This window comes from Danio rerio, chromosome 7, assembly GCF_049306965.1.
Source record: "Danio rerio strain Tuebingen ecotype United States chromosome 7, GRCz12tu, whole genome shotgun sequence".
Taxonomy (NCBI): domain Eukaryota; kingdom Metazoa; phylum Chordata; class Actinopteri; order Cypriniformes; family Danionidae; genus Danio; species Danio rerio.
The window spans coordinates 60507776-60533450 of NC_133182.1; the positions used below are offsets into that span (position 1 = coordinate 60507776).

Here is a 25675-nt window from a genome sequence, read left to right on the forward strand (position 1 = left end):
AAGGGCATGCAAGAATCCACTTTTGTTATTTTAAGGAAAGAAAAATCTGGTTTGCGCCGTGTCGCATGGTCCAATGGCTTGTTTCCACTGACTGGTACAGTACAGTACGGTTTGGGTATGTACGGGTCACCTTTATCAGGCTTGCGCTTCCACCTTTTGGTGGGCGTGGTGTATGACAGAAATTTTAAGTCATTCTCGCTCTAGGAAATGTCTACAATAAAGCTGCAAGGGTCGCTCACATATTTTATGAAAAGCACTTCTCACAAAACAGACGCTTTACACACATAAATACTTTTGTTTAAATGTTTTTACTAACTTTTCTATGAACAGGATTTGATTATAACTGCAGATCAATGACAGTGCGAAATAGCCTACTGTAACGTCTGTAATTATATTAAACCTCTTACCTGTGTCTGTAATCTTCAGCAGCATGTGTAACCTCTGTTAGAGTAATTCCATCATTCTCATTTCACATTAGTCCAAAAGGTGATGATAAAAATTAAAACAAGGCAGTTTGTTCACGTTTGCTAAAGAAATAATGTGCTCCTTTTTTTCGGCTTCTCCTTTTTTTCACACTTCACTCTCGCATTTGTCAGATTCTGACAGAATTGGGTTGCAAAAGCACATTAATAATCAAGCGCACATTATTATCATCAGCTCAAGAACTTTGTTATTTCAGATATAGATACGTGGTGAGCGCAAGCAAGAAAGCGAAAGCGCTCGCTCTTCAGACTGGCTCGAGTAAAACTACGAGGTACAGGGTAGATTCTGCTCTACTCCATGGCTTTATGGCTGTTCATCAAGACGACGACAAGGTTTGTTTGAGCCCAGATCGACCATGGCTTGTTATTATATGTATATATAATTCCGCTATAATCGCTCGGCCTGTATTTTAAACATGGCAGGTTTTTTGTTTTCAATCTGGCTTGTTACGTAAGTGAGTGACGTATCGCTGTAAACCAATAGCCTTCAGCTGAGCTTCTAGCTCCGCCTTTTGGTACTCTTTCTCATGTTTGGTGCCGAAAAAGTGGTACGGTACAGTTTGGTTTTGTAAATTTTTTGACAGTGGAAACGGCCATAAAAGCGTACCAAACTGAACCGTACCATACCGTACCACTCAGTAGAATTAGGCCATAACAGGGTTGAGCTTATTCTCTTAATGAGTTATAGATGTGTTTTGAGAATAAACCAATCAAAATCTCTCATTACCTTTAAGATTAAGTTGCGTCACGCCATAGCGCATTTGCTATTTACATGACGAACTTTGTAAGTGGAAAAACTGAATGCTTCACTCGCGAGAAAACAGTTAAACAGAGCATCTACAGTGCAAGAATAAGAGATGAGCCTCCTCATTCTTTACTTTCACTTTCTCTCTCGTGAATAGGGAAACATGTTGTAAGCAGTGTTGTGCAAGTTACTTCCAAATTGTAATACATTACAGATTACTTAGTACTGTTATTTAAAAGTAATCCCTTACATTACAATATTGCTGTCTCAGAATTGTAATATGTTTCATTACTCTTAGATTACTTTTTAGTTACTTTTACCAAAATAACTACAGAATAAGAACTTAACATTATAAAATTCTAGAATGTTCTATAATGAGCATTTTACATAAAGTAGAAAGTGATTTGATGTAGCAGAATGACTGTGACCTCTCCAGGCTTCTAACAATATAGTACAGTATATAATTGGCAATGTGAAGGCTCAAGACAATGCAAGAAAGGATGACAGCCAGAATCACAAATGATCTGTTAAAAGTATGGTAGAGGTAAAGTGAATATCTGGCAATATCTGTGAATGGCTTGGCTATATTCATATTAGACACAACAGGCCGATATGTAAACTCCAATGCCATGACAAAATGCAGATTTTATTTCTTTTCTATTCTATTGTTGCCATTATTGTATTTACTTTACATTTCAAGTGGTTCACAACACAAAACTGTCATGCATAAAGTGAGCATGATGAATATCTTTTTCAGTATAATGTTTGTGCACCGATTTCCTCTGTTTGTGGACAAAACTGCTTGCGAGCTCTCACATACTCTGCTCGCGCACAAATTCTCACGATCTCTCAAATATGCACTGCTCACGCACAAGTTTTCTTGCGTGCTCTCAGTACACTGCTCTCTCAGTGAGATTATATGCAGACTCACAATTTGTGTCTTGTGTTCCCTCTTTCTTTCAAGCTTTTTGATATGATTTATATTAGTACACTATTTATTAACAATAACCAAAATATTAAAATAGACTTATTTTTTATCTAATAAACCATAACATTTTTGGGTGTATGTTATATGATAGGATATTTCCAGTTTTAAACACTTAAAGATACAGAGAATAGATGTTGGATGTAAAGAATACATTTTATTTGAAAAACATTTATTAAACATCCAAAAGGTGCACCATACTAATCAAATAAAAAACATTTAGACACAAATAAAAACTAACACAAGCAGAAATGTAACTAACAGAAAGACTTGATAAGCTATTATAGCCTACTGTACTATTCACTCTTTAAATAAATTTCATTATAAATCACATTTTGTCATGGCAAATAAAATAAAGTGAACTAGTGTCTGTTGTCCTCCACATTGTTGATGAGATTGTGGATGACATTTTCCCTGTCATCATCTTCATTTTGAAAAGAAGGGCCACTGAACACACATTGTCATTAAGTACTTCAATTACTCTGTTGTGGTAATACTGTAGTTGCAATGGTAACACAACAAGTGTAATATAAACAAATGATCCAGTGCTGTAGTTTTTTTTTTTACAATATAGGGTATATTGTACTTCAATTCATCACACTTTACTGTAGTAAAACTACACTTTATATTTCATTTTATGAGTTCACTATTCTTAATACGACAGTATGCTTAAGCATTCAGTGTAAATAATAGCCTAATATATAGTGAATACCTTACACTCAAAGCACTAGTATTTAATATCAAATTTATCCTAACCTGTAGGTAAATAGTGTAGCAATATATAAACCATATAAACATTCCTGGGATAACAATTAAATAGGAGGATCTCTGGAAAGCAACAGCACGAAAGGAAGAGGAAACACAAGGCACAGATTATAAGTCTGCATCATTTGAGGGAGCGAGAGCAGGTCATTAGCACTTTAGCAGCCCAGCCAGTGTTGAGTGAACGCCGGGAGTTTTGTCCACAGTGGAAACCGGCACGTTCACTCGCTCGTATTACATAAATGAGCTTACTGCATTTGTCAGTGCAATAAAGCCATACAGTAGGTGAGAGTTCAAAGTGGCCATTACCGCCGGAGCATATACTGCCGCCGTTTGAAATTGCTGCCGCTCTGTTTTTAGTGTATGACTGCAGTTTGTGAATAAGCAGCCAGGGGGCACAAAGGAACGGGATGCGAACAAACAGAAATAGCCTATACAGCAGCTTTACATATGCTACTGTGCTTGTAAATGAGATTAAACAATAGGTCAAAGCATTATAATTCCTTCATTTATCATAGAAAATTTGTTAACACACTTTATTGTAAACTTTTTAAGTGCAAAAAGGACTCGTTTTGGAAAATAGAATTATAGAAATAAAAGACAACTTAAATGAAAGCACAAACATTCAGTACAAAGAAGTAGTCTTAAATAAATAAATAAAGCAGTCTTTTAGCCTAAATATAGAGAGATATTCAGTGTTTGCTATTTTGATAGGACTAAGACAAGAAATTTTTTATTTCTGTTTTGATTTATGTTTTTATTTACATTTTCATTGTTGATTATATTTTACCATCTCATTTTATGTCTCAATTATTGTACATTATAATAAACGAATAATGAAAAATAAATGAATAATGAAAATAGGCCTAAATAATTACTATTTAATTACTATTACTATAATTAATAACACTGAGAAACGGTCAGGCGCATGGTTTAAAGAGCTTAAGTTGAATGCTGCTTCATCAAAAGCATAAAAATAAATTGACCTACCTCAAGCAGATCACTAAAAGTATAATAAAAATAATTTTGCCGCAGGACATCATTTAAGTCTCGCAGGTTTATAATAATTTAGTTTCAGTTCAGTTTTTTTCAAAACGTCAATGTTCTCCTTTAAAGTATAACTGTTGTTTTGTTTTTTTTTTTTTTTTTACTTAATGGCTACTCAGTATATATATATATATATATATATATATATATATATATATATATATATATATATATATATATATATATATATATATATATATATATATTTATGTTGTAGCGAGGCAGAGGGAAAACACAAACAAAGTAGCGTTGGTTACAAACAAGTCCCCGGAGGGTGCTTTATTTACAAGGTGAAAACAGTGCAAATACGGTGCTCTTCTTGGTAGTGGTGCTTGAGTGCTCCGGGGAGAAGGTGAAGGATGGTGAGAGTTCGGGTGCTGGATCGGTCACAAGCTGGAGTCCGCTGTGGGAGAGACAGAGAGACACAAGCGCTAGCGCAGGGAGTCATGTGTAAATGAAGCTCATCTTCCTCCTGTGTGGGGCTGGCTTTTATGTCTCTCCGGCTGATGAGGTCCAGCTTTGAGCGATCCGGTGCTGATGAGGTGCCAGCTGGGGTGAATATGGGACCAGGGCGACGTGGCATCAGTATGCTTGCTACAATATATATATATATATATATATATATATATATATATATATATATATATATATAGAGAGAGAGAGAGAGAGAGAGAGAGAGAGAGAGAGAGAGAGAGAGAGAGAGAGAGAGAGAGAGAGACTATATTCTTAATAAACTTCACAGCCACAAATATAAAAAAACATAACTTGTATTAAAACTGGGCGAGGATTAGAAAGCATACGATGCTTGTTATATAATTTAAAATTTTATTCCTCTTGTCTAATTCCTGCATGCACATTTTTCACTCGCTACTCTGCCAGAGCACCTTCTCTGGAGAGCACCTTCAATAACAATCTAAACATTTGTTTAAAGATGGACCGCAAGATGTGCTCAAAAGAGTGGCTAGATGTGGTGAACAACGATGGCAAAGCTAAGTGTGATTATTGTAATAAACTAATAAGTTATAAAGCAGAGTGTCCCGAACAACTTGACTAAGCATCCGCGGTTGGCTCATTCTTCACGAATATAGTATTAAAAGAATGGTGTGTTAAGTTCATTGTGCATCCCGCGGGTGCAACCAACAAGAGTTGTGCATTTTCTAAAATGTTAGAAAATACTGCAAATCAAGCTGTCATTATCTCCCCACTGTTGAAAATGTTCGTTATTCAAAAAAAGAACAAATATCAGCTCGCAGTAGTTGCTTTCTAAATTTATTTTAGGCCTGCATTCAGCTGACAGTGCACGTTTTAATCTTGCAATTCTGATAATTTTTAGAGATAATGTCTGTTTTTATTAAATTTTCTGTAATTTATTTCTCATTTGCTAATTATTTTATTAATTTGTTGATGTTAATATATTAAACACGCTATTTATTTATGCATATCTAAAATCCTTTGGCATTTAAATTTGCTTTGAACTTGAAAGAGAGAAAGAATCTGATTTGACCTGTCAGAGTGAGCACATTGCTCCTGAAAAGCATTTATTTTTTTATTTCAGTCTTTACTTTAACCTATCAAAAAGAAAAGTGTCATAATAAATACAATTATTATTATTAAAAATGGAATTATGTTTTGTTTATCGCATATAGTTAACTAAGTGATGTGGGTATATGGTGTGCTTCAATCCGGCTACCGCAAGTGAGGCAAGCATTGTAATTGATAGTTTTTCCAAGTGGTGAAATAAATACATTTAAATTTTTATTAAGTGTTGTTCACATTAAATCATAATAATAATACAAAAATATTTCTATAAAAAGTATTTTGTGACACCCACATCCGTCATTAAAACGCAGGTTTATGTTTTAAATAATAACTCAGAATCCATGCGTTAATTTTAGTCCGATAAAGACGTCTATGGAATACTATATGTAAAAACGAAACTATTAAAATCAACGTACTATGTTTGTAATGACGGGTCCTTAGTTGGCTAACAATGATTTTGGGAAACACATCTAATTAAATTTTTCCATACTATAGGCTAGCCTTTGTCGTGCAACAGTACAATTTTGCTTTTGACCTATCAAGTCAAAGCACCATGCATGCCGGCATTATGGGTATGGATATTTACTATTAGCTAAATATTATTATTCTGATTATTATAATTATTATAATTATACATTAGTGGACATAATGCTTTTATAAACAAGCATATTTTTTTTTCATTCTCCACATGCCTGTGAAAGAGAAAATGAACAGACAAAATAAACAGACAGATAAATAATATGCAGCTCACTTTGAGTGCGGATATGCCCAAATATTTAATTAATTTATTTAAACATGAGAGTGTTTTACATGAAGTGACAGTTGATCAAATATTTGTAACATAGCCTGTAATAAATAATAAATAGCCTACTGATAAAGGAAGTTCAGGTGATCACAAGTTCACAATCAGGTGATGTGGTCCACTGGCACGATAATCTTAATATTATTTTGCTGTTTTTCATATGCGCACGTTAAGGATTTGAAGTAATAACATTGCTATGATGGTCAAAGAAATCAAAACATTATTTTCACCCCAACGCAATTTAATAGGGCACTAAAGGCTAAAGAACTTCATTCTTATATTTGCTTTTTGAAGCCTGTGGCTATACTTCTCACCATGTACCTTTTCTAAAACATACAGTAGAGCATGTTTATTACTAAGGAAACTAATTCAAAATTATATTTTAATTGAACAAATCACATAAGGTACGCATACAGAATAGTCTGTTTAGTATTGTGAAGAGGCGAAGCTGAATATCTGTGGTTAAAGTTCCACCCAGCGGTCAAAAGCTGCTATCGCACCAATTACCACCATCGCCGCGGTATGAATGGCGACGAAACACATTGAAGTATTGACATCTGTATGCACTTACGTCCATGCACTGTCTTCTGTCATTTTCATCTATTTGCCGCTTTTTCGCTAAGCGTCGGCACTTAACCTTACTGTGAACCGGGCTAAGCCAATAGCCCCGGACCTTGAGCTCAGAAGCTGAAATCATTCTGCGTTCAAAGTAAAAAGGTCCCATAGACAGAGGGAGATTAATGACAACACGTGCATATATTCACTAGCCACGAACAGGAAATAGAACTGCTGTATTTTTTACATTTGTTAATGTCTTGCTGGAGAAGAGTTTGTTGTAAGGCACGTGTTACTGAACATGTACCCAGTAAAATATTACTGAAAATGTATTAGTAATGCCTTACTCTACTGCCTTACAGGAAAATATAATACATTACTGTAATACATTACTTTTGTAACGAATTACTCCCAACACTGGTTGTAAGCACATACATCCATTAGCCTATACATAATTAATTTAGTTTGTTAAGCGCAAAGATTTGTTTCGAAACTATTTCTAAATTCAGTTCTAATTTCCATCAAATGAATAGATCAACAATATTAACGAAGTGTGGTCCAAAAACTATTATATCCAAATATGCCCCATATGGTCTAAAACCTGACAGGTGGGCAAATCTAAGCTTGTTTTTAATAAAACAAATCTAAATATGCATATAATAAATAGTACTACTACTAATAATAACATTATACAAAAGCAAATTGTTATGAATAAACTGAAAAAGCCCTCCTGAGATCAAGAAGGCAAGTATGTTTTTTATATTTATGTAGGCTAGAAAACAATAATATTTGTAATATTTTAATTCTTTAATTCTTTTTTATTTATAAAGTTATTTGCATATTGCTGTACACCCTATATGTATTAAGCAATGTGTAAGTGAGGCGCACAAATAACGTGCTCTGCGTTGAGCTATAGACATGCTTTGATCTGGTCTATTGAACAGACCATTTTAGTTCCTCAAAATAGCAATGCACCAGTAATGCGCCTTTATACGCCTCCTTTTTTAGACCAGAATGCCTATGGCCGCACATAAAAGCACAAATGCATTTGCTATTTAAACAGTGTAGTCAAACATAAAAACAACTCTTGTGCCAAGCTTTAACTAGCAAACTACATTTTGCGTCGAGCCTTGCGTCTCATTGCGCCGGGTGTATGATATGGCCTTAAATTTTTATACAGTACATAAATAAAGGACTAATACTAAAGCCCAAAAATAAATTCACTTACTCACACACATGGACATGCAGACATGCGGTTGCATAGAGCTTTTTATATATAGGTTGTTTTAGTTAGATTAACAAGGATGTTATAGTGGTAAAGCGTAATTTATTTAAATGTATGTAAAATAATATAATTTGCTAAATAGCAAACTATTAAAAATATATCAGACAACAACAAAAATAAATACAAAAACAGATTTTATGTATTTTAGAATGTTAAAATATATAAAACTCTTGTTGAATATATGTGGAAATTGCACTGTAATTCAGATTTTTTTTTTCTCCAACCTGCAAATACCAAAAGGTTTCTGGATATTGACTCATATTTTTAGGATAGAATTTTGCTATCCTTAGAATATGAGCCAATATCCAGAAACCTTTTATATCAAACTTTAGTCAGAATTTCAGTGATTTTTTTTTTTTTTAAATCAACAGAATGTTTTTATAATCCAAATTATAGCCTAGTTGTGTTTTTTTTTTGTAGTAAATAGGAAAGAATATTCAAAAAAAATACAGCACATATTAAAAAAAAAAAAAAAAAAAAAAGGTTATCACATAAACATATTATTCCATGGTTTGTTGAAATTCTTGATTTCCATGGCTATAGGGTGTGCATTAAATTCATTGAAATGCACAGGTAGTTCCAGTCATTTTTGTCCACAGTTCAAAATAAATGACCTTCTCCCAAACATTAGTAATACCCAAAGCAACTGCTATAAATGACAGTTTCCACAGCCTTCTTTCTCTAGAGAGTGAATGCACATGTTCAACAGCTGCTAAACACTGCCTGCTCTCCACTGATGAACTCATTAATAAGAGTGGATGCGCGAACTGGAGAGATTTCAAAGTTGTTGTTTATAATCTCGGGTTTTGTATTAGAGGCAAAAAAAAAAAAAAAAAGTAAAACATAATATTCTCACACTAGTCCTGGTATGTCTAAATGTTTCTTTTGTTAAACAATACTAATTTGAAAGCAAATGACGTTTCTGAAATACATGGCTGCATTCTGTTCATACTGGAGCTCTCACCACAGCAGAGAGCAAGTGTTTTTCATAATACAGCTTTCTGTAAGTTTTATTTCATTCAAATAATCTTTAATATGTTTTTAATAATTGTATTCTATTCAAAGCAACAATAATAAATCAAAACAATGAGGCTCAAAAAGTTTGGTTGATTTTGCATGTGCTGACTGATTGATGGCAACATGGTGGCGCAGAAGATAGTGCTGTCACCTCACAGCAAGAAGGTTGCTGATTCGAGCCTCGGCTGGGTCAGTTGGTGTTTCTGTATGGAGTTTGCATGTTCTGTATGGAGTTTGCATGTTCCCCTTGCGTTCCCGTGGGTTTCCTCCAAGTGCACAGGTTTCCCCCACAGACCGAAGACATGTGGTACAGCTGAATTGGGTAGGCTAAAATTGTCCGTAGTGTATGAGTGTGAATGAGTGTGTATGGATGTTTCCCAAAGATGGGTTGCTGCTGGAAGGGCATCCGCTGCGTAAAACATATGCTGGATAAGTTGGTGGTTCATTCCGCTGTGGCGACCCCAGATTAATAAAGAGACTAAGCAGATAAGAAAATCAATAAATGAATGAATGAATGAATGAATTATAAATAATTTTGCATTATAAATTCTTTTGTATAATAATTATATCATTGTTTTATTATTAGACAGCTACTTTTATTGCTTTCGATGTTCTTTGAACCGAACCATATAGCCTAGAGATATTAAAACTTTGAAACAGAATAAAGAGTGTACACCAGTGTTAAGTTACTTTTAAAAAATAATTGATGACAAATTACTGATTACTACTCGAAAATTCTAATCTGATTACATTATTAATTACATAGTGTAAAAGTAATCTAATTACTAATTACTTTACTTTGAAGATACTTTTAAAATATAAAAATATGTACCTAAAAATTACAAAATATACTGCAGCTCATTTAATATTTTATATTCAATGAAACACATTACAATTGATCACAGCAGCTCGACATATTCAAAAGAACTAAAGAGATAGTTTGCCCAAAACTTAAAATTCTCTCATCATTCACTTTTTCCAAACCTATTTGTGTTTTCTTTTTTTTTCACAAAAAAAAAAAAAAAAAAAACTGGAAACCTATAACCACTGACATCCACAGTATGAAAAAGCACTGCAGTGTTTAGGTGTTCTGTGTTTGTCTGTGGTAATTAGTCTATCGAAATGTGTATATTCCTTCCAAAGTATGAAACTGATAGGTCAGTACTTGTCAAGTGACACACGATTTTCATTGGTGCACATGGGAAATGCAAGCGCAGAAGATGCAATATGTGGACACTAGGGATGCTCATTATAATCGATTAACCATTAACCAAAAGTGTGCGTTTGTAACTGATTAATGGTATCGGTTAAACAATTAAAAAATGTTATTTTATATATTTGAAGTTTGGCTGCATAAGGGCGCGATAGAATGCACTTTTTTTTGCGTTAAGAGGGGCATGTTTTTAATGGTTTACTAACGGCCGCAAGTGTTTTGCACGCAGCTCAACGCAGAGCAGGAGTGTGTGTGTGTGTGTGTGTGTGTGTGTTGTCAAGACAACTACAGAGAACTTTTAAAGAGCATGGTCTCCGCTACATTCATTCTTCCATGGTGGGGCGCACACCAAAATGCATTCCTCCACGGCTACATTACAGCATCCAATTCAAAACATTCAGTCAATGTTATTGTTTTTTATAGCGGATTATAAATGCACCAAAACGTATTAAAAGCTAAGTTTTATCTTTAACGACTTTATCTTGCTGGAGTTTATAGCCATTTCACTTCAGGATGCATTCATGCCCTTCTGTAGGTCTATTAGAGACATTCATAAATATTACTAGAAAATCTAATAAATGTTTGAGACATACTCACTACATAAACGCACTAAATCACACTTCAGCAGCATTTATTTGAGAGCGCACAAGAAGATCTGCGCTTGAGCAGTGTATAGCAGTGTATATTTGATTGTGCAAGAGGTTTTGTGCACATACAGAAGAAATCGGCGCGTTTGCTGACATCGGCCCCTTGTTTAACTGCAACACATATTTGTTCACTCGCGGGACGGTAACGTGTAACTACAAGTACCTACAGATATATTTGCCAAAGAAGCAAAATGGAAGAAGAATATTGCTGTTTGCATAGTCGTATACAGACGAGTTGATGCCAAACCAGCGCTGATGCTAATTGCCTCCTGGTTCTGCATCATAAACACAACAAATAGACTTTAGCTTTCATATTACAGATTATAAAGCATGTATGCAAATTAATGCAATATCATATTTAAACAATAAAATGTCAACATATGCACGTTGTCAGTAAAAGTCTTTTCATTACCGCAAAGCGCACACTTAAACCGCGAGTGAGAGAGGAAACCAAACATCAAGACATAATCTTTAAAATAATGATTTCTATTAAAAATGTTAAAAGGTTTTGTGATTTAAAAAAACATTTTCCGTGGAGCGAGTGATTTGAGGAAGTCTGCTATTTTTATTTATTAAAAATTTTATTTATTTATTAAAAAAATAACAGCCTATGTCGATTCTTAAAAAGAATCAGTCAGTGTTTTCATTTTGTAATCTAAATTAATCATTGAGGGGAAAAAATTTTTGGGTGGGCCTATTTATTTATTTTATTTATTTTTTCTGTTCTTCTATGCTATTGGAAACACTGCAGGTGCTTGAAGATGCTCTGTTATGTTCTGTTATTAATATGCTAGCATGTTAAAATAAATCAGTATTTTAAAATGCAATATTTATTATGTCAAACAAAAAATAAACACGTTAATAAAAAAAATAACAATAATAATTTAATATTAATCTGACCAGTTAACTGTTAATATCCAATTAAAGAGCGACGGTTGTCGGTAAGCAAAATTAACCGAAATGAGCATCCCTAGTGAACACACTACTGCGTTCCTCTGCATCGCGGTGCTCCAATGAAACAATTATTTTGGCACCCCTAGTTATCAAAGTACATTAAAACAACTCTTTCCTATCAGTCCTTACTTCATATTCACATCTAGTAGTTCAGAGTTTGTCACGGGGGCATCAATGAAATCTTGCTGAATGAAAGTGAGGTCTTGTGTTTATAAATTTATATGTTTACACATATATTAGTAGTGGGCCGTTAATGGCGTTAATGTGCTGCGTTAACACAAGACTCTTATCGTGCATTAAAAAAATATCGCCGTTAATCTATTCTCAAAGTTGGGGTGGAAGCTGGGTCTATTCTATGCAAGCTATGATGACTTTCATCTTGATATTTTAGCGCGGATGGATACCTGACCAATGAGCCGGCTGACTAAAAAGTGCCCTTCTGAATCAAATTAGCAAGATGCCTGACTTTAACTGCAGTTCGGCAGTTTTATTTTAACTTATGAACATTTAATTCATGCCCTCATGACATACTGGGGTATTAGACGCAAATAAGGAGTAAGGATTGGTGAGAGTGTTATGGAATTTATTAACTCACACCAAATGGAACGAAAAAACACTTCCGCATTTTGTTTGTGTGTGTGTGCGGTCCTTTACTGACAGCCACGTGTAAATCTTGTCGCAAAATATAGTGAAAGGCCCTAAAGACCGCAGACTTTACTTCAATAATGCCTCCAATATATGCATACTCTACATGTTTTAATTACAAATGTTTAGTTCAGTTATGTTGGTAAGTATTTAGTTGGACTAAGGTCATCAAAAATTGCTGTTTCTAGCCTATATAGGCCTACAGTTCTAAATTCATGTTTAACTGAATAAACAGTTACTAAACACAAGTTTAGTATCTTATTTAGTATCTTATTGAACATAATTTATTTTTATCTCCAATTATCAGAGTAGAACCGTTTCTCAAGCAGTTTGTGATGCATTTTTCGAAACCGGAGTTGAGCCCCTGGTCTAATCCGCCACCTGGCTTGAGAAACCCACTCTCAAAGACTTATCATTTAGGAAGCACACATATTCTGAAATAGGGGTGTCAAAATTTATTGTTTCTTTGGTGCACTGCGATGCAGACACAGACAATTTGGTATCGGTTCAGTAATAATCATAACCGGTTATTATGTATGCGCTATGTCGCTGTACTTACTAGGCAAGCGAGGTGAATTTACAATGCTCCAACTACTTAAAGAGCCCCATTATACATGAAATAGGGTCATATTTTGGTTGTCAGGGTCTCCAACAACAGTCTAATGTGCATGCAAGGTCAAAAACACTTTCATTGTCTTGTAATCTGTATTTATTTTTACCTAATTATCCCAGCGACTCCTCATATGAATCGTTCAGTGATTCATTTGTTCTCAAAAAATCTGTGCTGATTGGACCGATGACAGCCTGCTGCGATTGGTCGACACTGACTGCCTTCAGCGCGAGACAGAGTGAAATGCCCAGCAGCTAATCAACAATATAAAAGTAGTCAGAGTGCATACACGCTTCATAGTGTTTGGCGTGGATTTTGGCTGGAAGTGGGTGAATGTAAATACACACGATAGACTTGAAAATAACAACGATTAACGATTTTATTGAGCAAAAACTTTAAGAACTGGCGAGGAGATCTCCTATCTTGTCACACTTTACCTGCTCTTTTCACACACACACACACACACACACACACACACACACACACACACACACACACACACACACACACACACACACACACACACATTATCCTCCTCCTCAGAGGACACAGCGCACACACACACACACACACACATTACCTTCCTCGGAGGAGGACACAGCACATTTATGCAGGTTTGATGCTAAGAAACACGCATACACGCGCACACACACACACACAAACACACACACACACACACACGCATACACAGCGTGCAGGACAGAGCAGCCGGAGCGACTCCATTCTAATTCAATATGCATGATCGCGTTCATCAAATTTGCTTAAATGTTCTAAAGTATGGCTGTATTTCACAAGGATTCTGACACAACGCGAAGCAGACACTTGCGTGTAAGGGCGAAACACGTCAAACTTAATGACACATTTGAGGGCACATGCTGAAAGGCAGAAGAATGCGCTGACTGACAGCTCGCAACATCGTATGTCACTTTCTGAGTACATTTACATGGACACCAGTACTCCGATTTAAATACGATTAAGATAATAGTCTTATTAAAAGTCTACCATGTAAGCAGCAATTTACCTTACTTACCTTAAAGAACCACCGACTCACAAAATGCGGATGTTTTTCTTTCCGTTTGCCATACGGTATCAAATTCCATTAAAACAAAAGTCGAAAGTTAAAAATGAAACACCCGAAATTGCATGAAGCGCTGAAGGAAACGCTAGAGAGCCTGGTAATGCATTATTAATTGTTTTATACTCAAACTTGCCTTTAAAAAGTGCTTCCTTGGTCTTATCCATATTTCTTTGCATGTTAAAAACACATCGACCACAACAGGAAATAAAAAAACCTGCAACTGCGTTAATTGCGTAATTTTGTATATATATATGTATATATATATATATATATATATATATATATATATATATATATATATATATATATATATATATATATATATATATATATATATATATATATATATATATATATATATGTATTAGCGATATCAAAATTAGTGCATTAACGAACGCATGCAATTAATTTAAAATAATTGACGCGTTAAAAAAATTTAACGCAGGTTTTTTTACTTCCTGTTGTGGTGGACGTGTGTTTAACATGCAAGAATGTGGATAAGACCAAGGAAGCACCTTTTGAAGGCAAGTTTCAGTATAAAACAATTTATGTCGCATCACTAGGCTCTCCAAAGTTTCATCCAGTTTCGAGTGTTTCGTTTTTAACTTTCGACTTCTGTTGTAAGTTGATACCGCATGACGAACAGAAAGAAAATCCTCTGCATTTCGTGACTCTGTGTTCCTTTAAGGTAATAAAATCACTGCTTTGGTTACACGGTAGAATTTTAACAAGAGTATAATCTTAATTGTATTAAAACCAGAGTATTGGTGTCTTATGTGAATGTACTCAAAGTCTCTGGTAAAGGCGCGAGCTGTCAAAGACAGGGCATTACTCTGCCTTTCAGCATGAGCCCTCCAAGTTTAGCGTGCTTCCTCATTAAACGCAACGAAAGCGTATGCTTCGCGTTGTTGTGTCAGAATCCTTGTGAAATACAGTAATACTTTAGGACGCTTGGTTTAAGTAAATTTGATGAACGTGATCATGCGTGTTGAATCTGAGGGGAGTCGCACCAGTATGGAAGGCCGTTGGGGCCAAAACAACTGCAGCGCGTTGTGTGTGTGTCTGTGTCAGGCCCGTTGAGGGGTGTCAGGGGTGGAGTGAGCGACGTATCTGAGTAGGGGCGTGTGCGCGCGAGAGATGCGGGGGAGAGGGGTGTGCAATGTATTTAACGACCAGTTTGCGAGAAATTATCATTCGTTTGCGGGCATTTGGGAGTCTCTGTGCACTTGCGGGATACTCCTAGTCTTAGCAACTGGATGAATATAAAGGAGGATTAAGCTAAATTGTTTCTAATTTATAACTAATGTTCTCAACTCACAGCAATAAAACTTTACAATAAGTGCAACAGTTTGTATTCTATAGTTTATTATTATAATTTTTCATTTTCCATATCTGCAATTCCTGTATTTTGGCATTTTTTTTTTGCAGTCCAATTAGAATTCAACATGGAAATCAATGTTTTCTTTATTGGCATTGATTGTTTTGAAATTTAAATGCCATTACCATGCCTGTGTTTTAATTTCTTTAATAAATATGGCTGTCAAGCCAGGATCTTGATGGTTTATTGTGAGTATGTTGTTTACATAAAGAAATCTGTATTACAAGTTAAACAAAAATTCTATTAAACAATTATGTTTTGAATTTTAATTCTAATAAACAATTATATTTTGAATTTAAATAGTTTTTGTCTTGCGTTTACATTAATTTTACATTTGAATAGCCAAAATGACAAGTTTCAGTATTTTAAATGCGATTAATTGCAATTAATCACGATTAATTTTTTTAAAAAGGTGCGATTAATTAGTTATTTTTTTTAATCAATTGACAGCACTAATATATATATATATATATATATATATATATATATATATATATATATATATATATATATATATATATATATATATATATATTTGAAATAGTATAAAACGGCTTTACAAAACTGTTCTTTGCATTATTACAGCATTAATAATAATTTCTGAATTACTGCAATGTTAAGTCTGGAATATTGCTGACTAAAACCCATAGTTTAAAACACATTTGTGGAGTTACTGGATAGTTTAGGATAGGGCTGGGCTGATAAAATGGTATCGGTATTTATTGACTGAACACAATTGTCAAAAACGCAAAAAAAAAAAAGTTTCATATAGAATGAAGTTTCGGTATGAAGTGCTTAAGATTTATTAACATGTGTCCGCTTAGCGTGCACCTTGGAAGTAATGCCTATAAGGTTAGAGGTTATTTTTAATCAGGTGTAAGGCTTGCTTGCACAAACACAGATGCCAGGGGGAGCGCACCATCAAAAATTGTGAAGGAAGACATGCCACACGCACTTTTCACACGCTTTAAGATGCGATTTGTTAACGGACTGTGGTTGGGTTTCGTCATCGCCGCCTCAGGTCAGAATAACACATGAGAAAATGAGTGCCATGACAAGCTGCAGTGAGGAGATTGTAAACAAAAAAAGAAAAGATGCAAGGATGTATGCCAAAGTGGCTTTTTGGTTTCTTTTCTTGTGCATCCCAGCCACTAGCACCACCTGTGAAAGATTTATTAGCATATGGGTAATGTAGTATTCACCTTCACAATTTGTAATGTTCAGTATGTATTTGAATAATGATGGTTAGTTCCTTTACTTGAAAGCTCAGATTTGATTATCATAATTTGTTTTGTTTACAGAGTTTGAAGTTTACCGTATCATTATTGTTGACAACTTAAAGATGTTGATCTAAGTTTGCTTTGATTGTTCAGTGTTTACAGTTTACTGTTGCACACACTTTGTAACATTTTATTCATCAAGTTTAAGAGTCTCTTTAACACGTGTTTATTAAAAATGCATTAAAATAAAAATTCATTATAAAATGCTTATTTTATTATAAGACATAAGAGTTGGTAATTTTTTATTTTTTTTTAGACTATTAAAACTATTTGCCCTAGAAATGTTGATAAATTAAAGTGGTTAAATAAATTACCTTTACTAATATTCTTAAATGGATTGCACATATGTATTCAATAATTATTGATACCGAATGATACAAACCATTATATCATGATCTTATTTATTTATCTATGTATTTATTTATTTATTTATTTATTTATTGTATAGCCCAGCCCTAGTTTAAAAATAATAATGATGGAATTTTATAATTTGCATTCAAGCACGAGAACTTTTATCAATTAGAATTTTATTGAATAATTTTTACAGTAAATGCTGTGTAATTTTTAAATTTACATTTGCAAAACACAACATCACTGTTTATTTTACTTTAATTTTTGCTGTACTGTATTTATCTGTGCTTGTAATTTTGTTTATTACATTTAATGCAATATGATTCACTCCCCTACAGAAATATCCCAATCAATCAAAATTGCTTAAATTGGTACAACATTAATATATGGACCAATTCTCACTTTTAACTAGTTGCTTATTAGCATGCATGTTATTATGATATTGGCTGCTTTATAGTAATTAATAAGTAAATTTTCTGCATTGAACTTATTCTGATCCCTATCCTAAACTACCTTGATAATATTTAATTAATTAGGAAGCAAATTTAGAGTTGAATTGATTATTGAAACAAAAGTCATAATTAATTGTTTGTAGTGTTGTCATATTTCAAATACCTCAAGTAAAATGAAGCCATTTTTTGAAAATTATTTTATTAATGACAGTGCACTTGTCTTTTTTGTAAAATTATTTTAGTTTAAGATTGAGTGTAAAATAAAATTTCCATGTGATGTACAGCTATTTAAGAAACAAAAATGCCATATTGTAAAGAAAAAGAGTGTAAAATATGTCAGTAAAAGGCTAAATGTAAATCTTTTCATCATATACTTTAATTAAACCTTTCAAAGCTTGAAAATGTTGTTTTATAAAAATGGACAAAAAGTGTTTCTATGGCCTTATTGAGTATGTGGTGGTTTTCAAAAGTAACTAACTAGTACTTTTTAAAAGAGTACTTTGCACTTTTAGCTAATACTACTATTATTTACTAAAATTTATATTATTTTAACAATGTAATGGTATTTTTACTTTACAAGCACATTTAGTGCAGGTTTATTATATTATTAATATATGATTAATAAATATTATTAGTACTATTATTATTAATGTTTTTTATTTGTATAAATTCCTATGCAAGGTTTTTATGGGTTCCTGAGAATACATTTCAGGTGTTCAATACATAGCGTGTCAGTCTTGAAAATAAAAATAGATGCTGGAAAATGCTTAAAAGTCCTTGATTTTCATTAGGCTGTGCCTGTCTAAACCCTGTCATATGTACATGCAACATATATTTGTTGAAGTCATTAGAAGTCATGTTTTGATCTTCAAATGGGTCACGCAGTCACATGATGCGATTTCACAGATCTTAGTCCACAAAGCTTGAACCTTGCAATTCAGCGAACTGTGAAACTTGTTGCACGAGTTTCCAGTCTTGACACATTTGCATGCTTGGAAATATATGAATGGAAATATATGGGCTGAAAAGTCTAGTGTGACTGCAGCTTTACAAATGTAAACCTGTTGCCACAGCAGCTGAATCATTAGTTGAATGTTAAGTCAGGCTTGGCTCCTCAATATTGCAGGTGTGCCTTATATACCCCTAATTGCAAGAGTGGTGACACAGGCAGATTGCACTCACTAATTACATAGACATTTCATTGGCCTGTTTTTAATACAATTCAGAGTGGTTGCTCTGACAAATCTCCCAACTTTTCCCTCCATCAGGTAAAGAGGGTTGCATTTATAACCAATATGTTTGGTGCATTCCAAACTAGATATATCACCCTTCGAAGGGTGCTTTGGAATTAAAAAAATTACTGTCATATTGAAGTGCAATTCTAAACCGAACAATCAAAACTGGCCACTTCGAAGGGCTAACTGGAATGAAGGAAAAATAAAACTGAAGGACACTTTTTACACATTTGAGGAGGGAAGCTGTGTGGTGTTACACACTGCACTCCATTTGAAAGGGCCCATCCCTATGCTCTAATATCTTAAAACGGACTCTAAAAAGGGATTATGGCACAATGCAGGAGTGTTAAACTAAACTAACCTCTCCAGGACACCAGCCCTCCAGGACTGAGCTTGGACACCCCTGGCATATGGCCTGTTTCCACTGAGTGGTATGGTTCGGTTGGGTACGCTTTTATGGTCGTTTCCACTGTCAAAAAGTATACCGCACCAAACCGTACCGTACCACTTTTTCGGCAGCCTTTCAAAAGGGTACCAAACGGAAGAAAGGGTACCAAAAGGTGGAGCTACACATGCAGCTGAACGCTGATTGGTTACAGAGATACATCACAAGCTCGTGAAGCTACACAGAACGTAAACAAAGGAACCGCCATGTTTTTTTTTAAATACAAAGCCGAGACATTACATAGAAAAACTATATGCATGTAATAACGAGCCATGACCCAGGCTCAAACAAACCTTGTCGTTGTTTCGAAGAAAAGACACAAAGCCAAGAAGAAAAATCTGCCGTGTCCTGTTGTTGTTTTACGAGCTCGACTAAAAGTATGAGCGGTATTCGCTTTCTCCTGGGAGCTCGCGATAGCCTCTATATTTGATATAATGAACTTCTTGAGCTGATGATAATAGCGTGTGTGTGATTATTGAAGTGTCCCTGTCATCTGATCCATTCAGAAAAAAAGGTAAAGTGCGAGAATGAAGTGGGAGTAAAACGCAGAAAAAAAAGAGAAGCCGTCAAAACACAGGAGCAAAATTGTTTTTGCAACCTGAATCATGAACAAACTGCCATGTTTATCTTCGTCTTTTGGATTATTATGAACTGAGAATGACAAAATTACTCTCTAACAGAGCTTACATGTGCTGGTAAAGATTACAGACTCAGATGAGAGGTTTGTGCTGTCTATGGGTTATATTGCGTGTGTTTTTGAACTCAAATAAGTACTAAATGTTAGCTGTGTGTAATTTTTTGTAATTAATAATATATCAGAGACTGTAAGGGGCTGTATGTGTTCATATATGTTGCATTTATGTATTTATTTTATATAATTACAGACGTTACTGTAGCCTATTTCGCACTGTCATTCATCTGCAGCTATAATCAAATCATGTTCATAGAAAAGTTAGTAATAAACATTTATAAGCAAGTATTTACGTGTATAAAGTATCTGTTTTGTGAGAAGTGCTGCTCATTATGATATGTGAACGACCTGTACAGCTTTACTGTAGACATTTATTAGAGCGAGCATGACGTCAACTTAAACTGTCATACACCACGCCCACCAAAAGGGTACCCTTTGTGGTGGAAACGCAAGCCTGATAAAGGTGACCCGTACCGATTCGAACCGTACCGTACTGTAGCAGTCAGTGGAAACGAGGCAATAGAGAGTAGCCCTTCACAATGGAATGGAAAAAAAAAAAAACAACATGGAATCTGCAGACCCCTCCCCCAAGAACCACCTAGCTATAAAGATTGATAATTGGCTATACTCATCAGAAGACAATACTTTGTTCGCTGTTAACCATACTGAGCATTGGGCTTTTATTTGTATATCTATTGTCTTTGTATTAACTAATTTATTGTGCTGATTGGTTGGTTCTTGTCTCTAGGCAAAGGTTTTAGAGGTTTTTGTGGTTCAAATGTTTTATTTGTATTTTATTTTCAGTCTTTTGAAAACATAATCTTAAACATTTTAAAAAGACAGTGTACAGAGAAACAGTAAAATAGTATTGTATTTAAGCCTCTAATCATCTTGAAGTGTATGATTTTTACCAAACAGATGATTAAAACAAAATCTGCATTTAAGAAAACGAAGCATCTGTGTAAGCTGTGCTAAATTTCCCAATGTAGAATCAACCTTTATGGCAAGTAAAATTAATTTTGAGATTTATGTAAGGTAACTGCAGCTTATGTCATTGGTTCCTGGCCTTTTAATTTGAACATCATATAGATATTTAAATAAAAAAACAATCATATGTTGTCAGTTTCTAACCCTCTGCTTGCCAAACACATTTTACATCTTCATGGCTGACATGGTTTCTTTTTAACATTCTTTTTATTTCTCATGTGTGTATGTAGATTGAGTGGAGTGTTCCAGAGGACAGGAGAAAATCTTGTGTTGCTAAAGGAAAAACAGAGGTAAACTGTTGTGTGTGTGGTTAATGTGGGGGGGACATACAGAACTCAATAGCAAGCAAACATAAAGTGTGTGTGTGTGTGTGTGTGTGTGTGTGTGTGTGTGTGTGTGTGTGTGTGTGTGTGTATATATATATATATATATATATATATATATATATATATATGTTAGTATATATTTTTACTTATTCATTTATTCTAGCCTGAAACCTTAAAATTTGAATAAAACAAATGAAAAACAATGAATCAATACAGGCTCGCTTACATATTTAAAGATATGCCAAATGGTGTAAGATAAAAAAAATGGTTTTATCACAATTCCAGCCAGGCCTATCGTCAGGATATATTTTTGTAAGATATATTTGTGCTCCTTTATGCTTTATGAATTGACCCACTGTGAAATGTCAGACATTACTCATTTACTGTACTGATTAGACACAGCCAAGCAGTGTTTGGTTTTCCAATCATTGTTAATAATGCAGAAACACTCTTATTGTGCTCAGCAATTGTTTTAATGTCACACATGACATACAGTATTTATACATAATGTGAAGAGCTTTAGTAAAAAAAAAAAAAAACTATTAGTTTTCAGTGTCTTTTTAATTAATAGAAAATGAAAAAGAGCATTTAATTATATATTATTTGTCTTGCAGTATGTCATGCTTTACTCTGCTGCCCCTTACAGGATGACTGCAGGAATTATGTTCGTTTGCTGGAGTTTTTGGACGATGGCCGCATATATGCCTGTGGAACATTTGCTTTTGACCCTCAGTGTGCTTTTATTGTAAGTGTACTTTCAAGTGTTACATACTATTAAGTACCTAGTTTAAAAAGAAGTTTTAAAAGAAATGTGTCACGTTTTGACACATGTACACATGCACTGAAAAAAATTATTGGATTTACAAATTATTTTAAGGTAAATGTATTTGGGCTGAATTTAAACAAACAAATTAGGTTGAACATTACTAAATTTAATTTGTTTGTTTATATTCACCCCATATAAATAGTTTGCAACTGTTTTGCAGAAACCATTATTTCAGTGTTTATGTTGCTGCGAGTGGAATGTGGCAGATAAAATTCAGTTAAAAAAATAGTTTTACCTTACATTTATAATTTTTTTTTTTGCATACTCTTCACTTGTTCTAAACCTGTTTCAGTTTATGTCTTCATTTGAACACAAAAGAAGATTTTAAAGAAAGCTGAAGTCATCTAACCTTTGACATCCATAGAAGGAAAAACCTATACTTTGGTAATGTTTACTGGTAATGTTTTTAGCTTTTTTTAAAATGTCATCTTTTTACAACTGAAGAAATTCAAACAAGTTTGGAACAAGAAAGGGTAAGTAACATATGATTCACACAAGGCATCAGCATTCATGCTTCCCATTCACTTTGAATGGGTGACCTCAAGCGCTGCTGAACTGAATTGTAGATCCTTGCTGTAGAAGTTAGGAATTTCTCAACATTTCAAGCGTCAATGGAAGCTTCAGCCAATAAGGATGCTTTATGCAAATTCTCAGACAGTAGCCGATTGCGGACTAATTTCATTGGCTGTGATGCTATGACGATCGCATTATCCCCAACTTCAGACATGCCCTCCGTCAAGCGTTGACTCTAAAGCCCCATGTGAATTGATCATAAATGATGACAGATTTTTTTTTTTACTTTCCCTTTACCTCTTAACTTTTTTGATTAGTTTAGAGATTAAAGAAATATTTATTAGATTGCCTCCTTCAGTATACAGGTGTATATACCCCTCTCTCTCTCTCCTTCATACATTTGTTTTTTGCTCAAATTTACAGTATGTACTAGTTTGTAACTACTACGTTTTTCCTGTCTTGTCTTACTTGTTACAGAACATCTCTACATTCTCTCTGGAGAAACAGGATGATGGTTTTATAAAGATGGAGACCGGGAAGGGGAAATGCCCCTTTGAGCCTAGCCAGCCTTACACTGCAGTCATGGCAGGTATGAAACTGTAGACATACTGTATCATCTGTTGTTTATGTATTCTGTAAAGCTAACCTTAGATGCTAAAAAAAATTATTCTAAACAAAGAAAGCATTTTTCATTTTGCTTAAATTTTTTGTTTTTCCCCTGAACCTAAAGCTGACATTGGCTGGTCCTCACTAAATAGGCTATTTACAGTGACATTTTTGCAGAAACATTTGGTTGCCTAGATGTGATAGCATGAATTATAGATGTGGCATTAGTATTAGTAAAACAACATATTAATTTTTTTTTCCTTTTCTCTCTTTTTTCAGGAGGTATTCTGTACACTGCTGTCACTAGTAATTTTCTTGGCACAATGTATGACATTTCCAGAGCAACAGGCATCGAGCAGGAACGCATCCGAACTGAGCAATCAATCAACTGGCTTAGTGGTAAGATACTAATTGGTCTGTCCATCCATCTCTCCTTGTTGCATGTGATTAGTTGCACAATAACAGGTTACTGCAATTAAATAATTTTTCTGCTAAAGTTACTTTTCATTTTTAAGTAACTTGATTACAGTTACTAATAATGTATTTTAACAGAGTTCAATTTTACACATGGAAAAGGTGGGAGACGGGAAGAATTTAATTACAAAAATAAACAAAACATTCATGTGGTGGCAGTCCCTCACTACAAAAAAAGTTGCAACATAAATGTCCCAGGCCAGGTTCTGTCTTGTCTTCCACTATTGTTACTCCTTGTTTTATCCTTTTAGAGTTTCTCCATTAAAATTGACACTGTTGTGGTCCACAAGTGAGGCTTGGTAATATTTTTCCAACAAGCATTTATCAATACATGAAATACTTTTTATAAACACTTAACACCTTAACATAGCTACATCACACAATTAGCCAAATAGTAGCTTTTCTGGCCAAAACACATTCTCTTTCCTTTGGCTTATTCCATGGTTGTATTAGGGGTTGTTACAGCTGAAAGAAACCCCTTTTCTGGCCACATTTTTTTTTACATAAAAACAAACATTTCATTTTAAAACACGTAATACTTCAATACTATCAAAACACAGTGAACCCGATTTAAAGTTAAGTTATTTGATCAAAACATTAGCAGTAGTTTTCTGTCCAGAAGGATCACGCAATCAGTCATAACAGACAGACAGTCAAAATGCTAACCATTAACTTCATTAAAAAACGGATTTGCTTGCTATATTTTAGTAATAAAATAAAATAAAAATAAAATTAGGTCAGCCTTTGCTGGTAAAGGGAGCATTTAAATGTGATGTAACAATAGGCAGTCGGATGGTACATGCTGAGTTTATTGTTATAGAAGGAACTGGTGAACCTCTGCTAGGGAGAGATACAGCCATGGAGCTTGGAGTACTCAAAATTGGGACAGATATTGCAGCGGTAACAGACCTTAAACAATCACTCCAGTCACAATACCCAGAAGTGTTTCAGGGAGTTGGTAAGCTGAAAACTAAGCAAATCTGTCTGTACATTGATCAAACAGTCCAGCCTGTAGCCCAACCCTTAAGAAGAATACCATTTAATCTGAGGGGTCCTGTGGAGGATAAAATCAAAGAACTCTTAGAGATGGACATTATAGAAGAAGTAAATGGACCCACTCCATGGGTCAATCCTGTTGTAATTGTGCCAAAAGCTAATTCTGAAATCAGACTTTGTCTTGACATGCGGCAGGCCAATCGAGTAATCATCAGAGAATGATACCCTATTCCTACAGTAGATGAACTTCTACAAAGTATGAACGGATCAATGATTTTCAGCAAATTGGATCTGAAATGGGGTTACCATCAGTTAGAGCTGACACCAGAATCTCGCCAGATCACAACTTTTGCAGTTCATAATGGAGTGTACAGATATAAGCATCTCATTTTTGGAGTATCATTTGCAAGTGAGCAATATCAACATGAGATAGCTGCTGCACTTACTGGAATAGAGGGAGTTGAAAACATCTCTGATGATATAATTGTGCATGCTCCGGACCAAAAAAGACACAGCCAACGCCTACATGCCGTCATGAAGGCGGGAGGGAGGCCCTTGCTCTTGTATGGGCTTGTGAAAGGCTTCACCCGTATATCTATGGGAGACAGTTTGACTTGCTCACAGACCATAAACCGTTAGAGTCAATATATGGTCCACGTTCTAAGCCATGTGCCCGCATAGAGCGGTGGGTTTTACGTCTCCAACCATATGACTTTAAGATTGCCTGTTTCAGGAAAAGAGAATATTGC

The 25675-nt window shown here is 34.5% G+C and overlaps 1 protein-coding gene across 2 annotated transcripts in view; it reads left to right on the plus strand.

Moving 5' to 3' along the window:
- Positions 1-25675, plus strand: part of sema4f (sema domain, immunoglobulin domain (Ig), transmembrane domain (TM) and short cytoplasmic domain, (semaphorin) 4F) — a 137289-nt gene that overhangs the window by 86176 nt on the left and 25438 nt on the right. For both annotated transcript variants that reach the window (XM_005166554.6, XM_678693.10), the window contains exons 3-6: positions 21416-21475; positions 22158-22256; positions 23328-23439; positions 23736-23855. In XM_005166554.6, the coding sequence (XP_005166611.1) occupies positions 21416-21475; positions 22158-22256; positions 23328-23439; positions 23736-23855 (391 nt within the window). The remainder of the gene's footprint in view (positions 1-21415; positions 21476-22157; positions 22257-23327; positions 23440-23735; positions 23856-25675) is intronic.